The sequence below is a fragment of the Phaseolus vulgaris genome, chromosome 3, assembly GCF_000499845.2.
Source record: "Phaseolus vulgaris cultivar G19833 chromosome 3, P. vulgaris v2.0, whole genome shotgun sequence".
Classification (NCBI taxonomy): domain Eukaryota; kingdom Viridiplantae; phylum Streptophyta; class Magnoliopsida; order Fabales; family Fabaceae; genus Phaseolus; species Phaseolus vulgaris.
The window spans coordinates 27,027,035-27,034,719 of record NC_023757.2 but is presented as its reverse complement, the minus strand read 5'-3'; the positions used below and the strand labels follow the sequence as shown (position 1 = coordinate 27,034,719).

The following is a 7,685-nucleotide window of genomic DNA, read 5'->3' as shown; positions in this document are numbered from 1 at the left end:
TTATTTATTTATCTGTTAACCTTATAACTATATTTACTCATTAAAGTGCATTATCATTATATTTACTTATTTATTTTGTAACTATCTTTTGATCAGTGAGATGTTTTTAATCCTTAACTTATTTATTTGTTTATCTTATAATTATATTTGCTCACGAAAAAGTGTCTTTAACATCTTTATATTTATTTTATAACTATTTTTGCTTAGTATTTATTTTGTTTTTGTAAATAAATATTTTTTTTCTTCTCAATTTTTTCTTAATTATATACTTTCATATAATAGTAGTAATAATAATATAAATATTTGATGAAACTGGAGTAGATGTTTCACTTTAAAAATTTAAATGAATAAATATTAATTGGTAAAGATCTTTCATCAATAATATGTCAATTTACAATATATGAATATATGAATGTGGACAATTCTCTCGTATGTTTGGTTCGGTTCACGTTTTTTATACGAGAGAATGTGTTTAGATAAGATCAATTTATATTATATAAGTGGGGACGATCATCACTTTCAAATTAATTTTTGTAAAATTGAGTTAGACTTAAAACTTAATTTTAAGATTACTCAAAATTAGATAATCTTGTATTATTCTATTAACCATGACAAGACTCAATTATCTTAACTAGTCACTACAAAATTAAATCAAATACTTTTAATATAAAATAAAATAAAATATATTAAGGAAATTATAAATGTGATATGCATATATATTATTTTATTTTTAATATTAAATTATTTTACATAATATTTGTTTTCACTTATTTTTTTTTCTTGTACAAGATAGATAAAAATGAAAATATTGGAAACACAACATTTTTTAAACCTATTTTATGCAATTATTATAACAGTTTTTTTGTTTAGAACAAACTGGAAAAGGTACATAGTTGCCAATTCAATTACTTTTTAAGCAACACGTATCAATTTTAACATTTATCTCAAACATATAAATATTTGAAAGGACCAATAGTGGACACTTTTACATGCTCCTACCAACTATGTCATGATCAATACTGAGTTTTTTAAGAAATCAATGTCAAATAAACATTTTGGTAAAATAAATGAAGGATTGTAACATAAATAAAACTCTTATTTTTTCCTTAAATGATAAAAACAAATATGTTTGAGTAATATAGAAAAAATAATGTAAAAGTTATAAATGATATATATATGAACTTTTATCTCATATTATTTTTTTTGGAAAATTATAGAAAATAATTATCTCTTAAATTATAATAAAATTAAAAACCAAAGTATATTGAAAAAAAGTGTTTTCCTGTGTATTTCATTTTTAAACACATTATATTTTAGTAACTAATTAAATACCAATTTAAAAATTAGTTTATAAATTTTATTTATAATAAAAATTATTTTAAATACTAATAATTTTTAATCTATAAAATAATATATTATTCAGTTAATATAATGACTAATTATTTTTTATCTTTAAAATTGATTATGATTTAATAATTTTGTTTAGTAAAAGTTTCTCAAAACAAAATTATACTTGGTTTATAATTTTATATTTTTCACGTGTTTACGTAAATATGTAATTTGATCATTATAAAAGAAAAGATAAGAGCCAATTTTAAAAAATTAGGAAATGTAATTTCTTTAATATAGTCAAAATCCTAATTTGCGTATATTAAAAAGTAAATGTAATTTCTTAATAATTAGAAAATGATCTAAGATTATCCCTTTTTCATTCTTATGATATTTATTCTTGTATTTATGCAAGAGTTGGTTTGAGAAAAATCTTAAGATTTATTTTCATGAATAAAACTTGCTTTCAAAAGTTACAAAATCATATATTTTATACATTTTCATGTATAAAATGTTGTTTTCTTCAAATTTTCTTAAAACTTAATCTAATTTATTGTACTTTAAAAGTTATGTATGATATAGTTTTAAGAATGAAAAGTCATAATTTAAAGACAAGAGCATGTTGTTTGGTTTGTAATTATAGGGTGTTCTGAATAGCAAGGCGTAGTTTGGAATGGGGTTGCGTGAAGAAAGCAAACGGTGAGAAAATTAGTAGGATGGAATAGAAGAGAAAAAGGGAAAACCAACGAAACAAACAAAGAGACACTCATCGAAAGTAACGAAACTAACCTACGAAACAAAGATTGATTCAACGGCGCATTTATTTCGTATAAAGAGTGCACTTATCATGCTGCACCCATTTCATCTGTTCCACCACACTCTTTGTGGCTTCTTTTCTTTCCACCCCTTTCTCTCTTCTCTCCTCTTCTCTAATGGCTTCCATCACTGCAACCTCTTTCTCCATCGCCTCATTCAACCCAACAAAAACACTGGTATATATATCTATTATCATCCATTTTCTTTGTGTAGCGTTAATTTTGATTTTACATGGTTTCACACATAAGCACAATATATTACGTGAGAATCATACTCATCCCATGCTTTATTGCTTCTGAGTTTTATATTATGTAAAAGTTACATCATATATGTTCATCTGATCACAGATAAAGTAAAATTTGGTTGTTGGATGAAAAATCAGGTACCTGGTTGCAGGATCTCTAACCCGAGTTCAGTTTTCATTTCTTTCAAGGGGAGAACTTTTGCACCCATTACTTTGCAGGGTAGAGCACCTCGCTTCCTAACATGTGCAGTAAGTATAAGAGCACCAATTGATCATTGTAGTTGTAATTTTTCTGATATTGTTTTCCGATTTGATAGATTTTTGTGTTACTGTGTTGATTAGGCGAAAGCGGAAACTGTGGAGAAGGTTTGTGACATAGTGAAGAAACAACTGGCATTACCAGATACATCTGTTGTGACTGGAGAGTCCATGTTTTCTGCACTTGGAGCAGATTCTCTTGACACGGTATTATCAAATTGCTCTTATTATCGTGAACTCGCGAGATCACAAGACTTATAATTATTGTGAGTTTGTGCAGGTGGAGATTGTGATGGGACTGGAGGAGGAATTTGGTATCAGTGTGGAAGAAGAAAGCGCCCAGAGCATTAACACCGTTCAAGACGCAGCAGATATGATCGATAAGCTTCTTCAAACCAAGATTGCTTAAACCACCAAACTTATTTTCGTCAAGAATTTTAATTTTATATTTCCCTTTTCGTGTTTTCTAGATCGTTTTTAGACATTGAAATTTAACTTTCTTTACTCTCTATTTCGGAGTTGGGTTTGAATAAACTATTATCAATTTGTTATAGCCATTCCATGCCTCCACTTTTAATGCCTCAAAATCATATACCAAACCAAACCATGCTGATATTTTTTGGTAGTTGCAGGATTATAGTACTTTATTTTAAACAAATAGAATGAAAATCATAAATTAGTATTTTTTAATATATTATTTATAGTTGATTTTTTACTTATTTTTTATATGTAAAATATAATAGTTATTTTTATGCTTAATGTATTATATTATTAATTTCAGCATATTCTTAATAACCTATTTCTTTCCCTTCCTCATTGGGCCTATTTCCTTCTCCTTTATATAAATAATAAAGAATTTGAGATTTGAGGAAAAAAAATACTTATGTTAAACTTTTGAACCATGTAAATTAACGTAGATTCTACAACTTTTTAAATAGTATGTTCGAGAAGAGAAATGAAAGAAAAAGTATAAAAACTTTGAAAAGTCTGAAAATTATTAATTTCATATTTTATATTATATACACATATATATAACTTATAACTTAATAATTAAATATTTGCCTTTCATTTATCTTAAATTTTGTCATCTACATTATAAAATCAGCTCCTTACTTCATTAATAATCAACTACTAATTGTAATTATTAATAAACTAGCATTAAATGTGAATATATATGTCAATATAGAGATTTTTTTTATCAGCAATAAATTAATTAAATTAAGGGGATACTTCAGAGGTATCCCAACCCGTATACATCAACCACATAGTTACTCCCCTTTATGGCATGTCAATATAGAGATACGTAGTGTTTTAATTAAACTATTTTCAAAATATAGTCAGATTGTCATGAAAAATCAATAAATATTTTGAGAATACTTCGAAATATCTTTTCATTTTTAATTGAAATATGGAATGATAAAATAGTTTAGAAATTATAATCTCTTTATCAATAATAATATAAATTTCAAAATGTAACATTTTAATGAAATTTAAGATATATTTTTTATTTCATTCCTTTATTTATTTGAACTAAAGTTTAACCAGTGAAAAAGGTTATAGAAATTGTTTTAAAAAAAATTAATGTTAAGTGGACTTTGAATTTTGTGTGATATTAGTTTAAATTTGATTTTAATTTATACTCAATGTCTTTAATTTTTGTTATTACATTTCATTATTAAAATTAAGTTTATCATTTGAAGATTCTATTGAATAACTAAATAAATAAACATGACTAATTATATGAGTAATTAAAGTAATACTTTTATTATCTCATAACTAATCATTATAGATTATAAATGACATCTTTCTTTTCTATTTACGAATAAGAAAATCTAATTATAAATTATTATATATGTACTGTTGATAATCATTCATTATAAATAAATATTTTTAATAATTAAAAGATTACTTTGTTATTATTTTTCTTAAGCTTCACTATTAATCATTTCATCCTGATGGTTTCATCTTTGTTCACTCTCGCACATCATCAATGTTTGAGCCGCGGGCTAACGTGGAATACCAACTAAAAGAAGAGATTAGCAAAGAAAAGAAAAAAGAAAGTTCTCTTAAATAATAATAATAATAATAATAATAATAATAATAATAATAATAATAATAATAATAATAATAATAATAATAATAATAATAATAATAATAATAATAATAATAATAATCTATATCTATATATCTTCTATATATAAAGAGAATTTCTCTTTATAACGTTTTTTTTACACAATTTTTTTCTAATTATACTCTTATTCAATATATTTCATTTTACTAGTGTTAATATATTTAATTTTTCTGTTTTAAGTGATTGGACTTTGTTTGTTTGACCCAACTTTCATTTTCTGTTTCAGCTAGGTCTTAGTTTTTTTTCTTATATATACACCATGTATTTTACTTTCTAATACACACGTAAATAAGAATTTCTTTTGCATTTTATTTTCTATGCTTTTTTCTCTTTTATGCTTAAGTCATTGTCTCTTTTTTATTTGCAATTAGCGTTCATCATAACCTCCATTTCTCCATTGTGATTTCGTGCGATTACGTGCGCTCCATTTGATGCACTACATCAGACAAGGAATTTCATCTTCATTAACTATAATATGGTATCAGAGCTCTTCGAATGAAGAGCTCTGCTGCACTTCTCTCTGATCTTTATTTCCCCCTTTGTTGTTCTTGGTTATCTTTTCTGTTCTCTTTCAAAATCTTGATTGGGTTTAAAAATCTCTTAGACAATGTTTAATGAAAACCCTAGTCATAATAGTAGTCGCACTATTACATGCAATTTATGTGGTAAATATGGTCATATTGAGGCTCTTTGTTTTCGCAAAGTGGGTTTTCCTTCTGGTAATGTTAAAACCTCAAAGTTTTCTTTTACTAGAAAAGTCTGCACTTTTTGTAATCGTCTTGGCCACACTACCGACACCTGTTATAAAAAGCATGGGTTCCCTCCTGGCTACAAATTCACCAATTGAACATCTCAAGCCAATAATATGATTACTACTGACACTTTTTCTGAGCTTTTTCCTAAAGAGCAGGATGTAAAGGGGATTCAACTTACATCACAGCAGTGCTAATTCCTTACAAACATTTTGCGTCAGCAAAACCTTGAGGATCCTGCCCCTCACACTCAAATTAATCAAGTCGGCACCTTCTCTGCGGATGAAGTCTCCAATACTGAGCATTCTTCAACAGGTAAGTTTCTCTCTTCACTATCTGCTATAAAATAATCTTGGATTATTGATTCTAGTGCCACGGATCATGTTTGTCACACTTTGAACGTTTTTACTACTTATACTAAAATTAAACCTGTCTTAATTAGTCTTCCAAATGGCCAAACTGTTTATGCCACATATTCTGGTTTAGTACGTTTTTTTGATAAGTTTTATTTGTCTGATGTGTTATATGTGCCTCATTTTCAATTAAACTTAATATTTGTTTCTAAACTCACACACCAACTTAAATGCACTTTAACTTTCACTTCAAGCCACTGCATTATACAAGACAATCTCACCCAAGAGAGGATTGATACAGTTAAAGTCACCGTTGGCTTGTACCTTGTCACTACCTTGCCTGCTTCTAGCCGTTCTAAACCGCATTGTTTTGCTCCTTTTATTAATTGTAATATCACAGACAAAATACTATGGCATTATAGACTAGAACACCCTTTACTTGAAAGATTACATGTCTTAAGCAAACAATACTCTTTTATTACTGTTGATACTCATCATGTATGTGACACTTGTAGTCATGCAAAACAGAGAAAACTTCCTTTCACTTTAAGTAATACTGTTACCTCTACTATTTTTGATCTTGTACACTTTGATATTTAGGGACCATGTTCCATAATTTCTATGCAAGGTTTTCGTTATTTCTTGACTATTGTTGATGATTACTCGTGTTATACTTGGGTTATTCTGCTGCATAACAAATCTGAAGTGCGTCAGCACATCATTAACTTCATTGTTTTCGTTCAAAATCATTTCAAAACTAATATCAAAAGGATTCGTACTGACAATGGTATTGAGTTTGCTATGTCAATTTTTTATGCTTCAAAGAGAATTATACATAAAAAATATTGTGTTGAAACACCACAACAAAATGACATTGTAGAACGTAAACATCAACACATACTAAATGTAACCCGGACTTTACTTTTTCAAGCAAATTTTCCTCTTATTTTTTGGGGAATTAGCTGTAAATCATGTTGTTTTTTTAATAAATGCTATTCCTACTCCATTACTTAATAACATCTCTCCTCATGAAAAGTTGTTTGGAAAACCATATGACATTTTCTTTCTAAAAAGTGTTTGGTTGTCTCTGTTATGCTAGTACCATTACTGCACATAGGAAAAAAAATTAGATTATAGATCTATCAAAGGTATTTTTCTTCGCTTCCCGCAAAATACAAAAGGTTATATTATCTTAAATTTAAAGTTTCATAGCATAGAGATATCAAGATATGTAATTTTTTATGAAAACTACTTTCCATATAAATTGGACAGTGGCTTGCCTAAGGATCCTAACACTTTTATCTCTCCCTATTTCTAACGCATATAATTCTGCTTTTGGTTTTTTTTTTTTTTTCTGATACTGCACCTCCTATCGAGCCATGTGCCTATACTCCTGCACCCAATATTGTCCCTCCACCAGCCTCATTATCCTCTGATCTTCCAACAAATAGTGCCTCTGCTCCTGCATCCAACATTGCACCTCCACCAGAAATATCACCGCCTGCATCTCTAGGAAGCACCTCACCTCAATTTCCAGGAAGATCAGCTCATCCTCACCGGCAACCTGCCTATCTTGCGGATTTCCATACTACAACCAACACTGTAAATAGTAGATATCCTATTCATAATTACTTGTTTTACAATTCCTTATCTTCCAATTTTAGAAATGTTATTTCCTCTATCAATTCTCATCCTGAACCTCGGACATATAACGAAGCCTCCAAACATGTTTCTTGGCAATCTGCCATGCAAGATGAGCTTCAAGCTCTTGCTGCTAACAATACTTGGCAACTTACCCCTCT

The 7,685-nt window shown here is 27.9% G+C and overlaps 1 protein-coding gene across 1 annotated transcript; it reads left to right on the top strand.

Annotated features, from left to right (window-relative positions):
• The first annotated feature begins 2,167 nt into the window (after positions 1–2,167).
• On the top strand, positions 2,168–3,204 carry LOC137805842 (acyl carrier protein 1, chloroplastic-like). Its single transcript, XM_068605749.1, has 4 exons — positions 2,168–2,321; positions 2,528–2,638; positions 2,732–2,854; positions 2,928–3,204. Exons 1-4 carry the CDS (start codon positions 2,262–2,264, stop codon positions 3,054–3,056), a joined length of 423 nt encoding a protein of 140 aa, XP_068461850.1. The 5' UTR covers positions 2,168–2,261; the 3' UTR covers positions 3,057–3,204.
• The last annotated feature ends 4,481 nt before the right edge of the window (positions 3,205–7,685 follow it).

Bases quoted from the DNA above. Each gene is read 5' to 3' on its own strand.
- LOC137805842 (XM_068605749.1), top strand. From the start codon at position 2,262: ATGGCTTCCATCACTGCAACCTCTTTCTCCATCGCCTCATTCAACCCA. The intron at 2,322-2,527 runs GTATATATATCT...ATGAAAAATCAG, and splicing joins TCAACCCAACAAAAACACTG to GTACCTGGTTGCAGGATCTC. The intron at 2,855-2,927 runs GTATTATCAAAT...GAGTTTGTGCAG, and splicing joins GAGCAGATTCTCTTGACACG to GTGGAGATTGTGATGGGACT.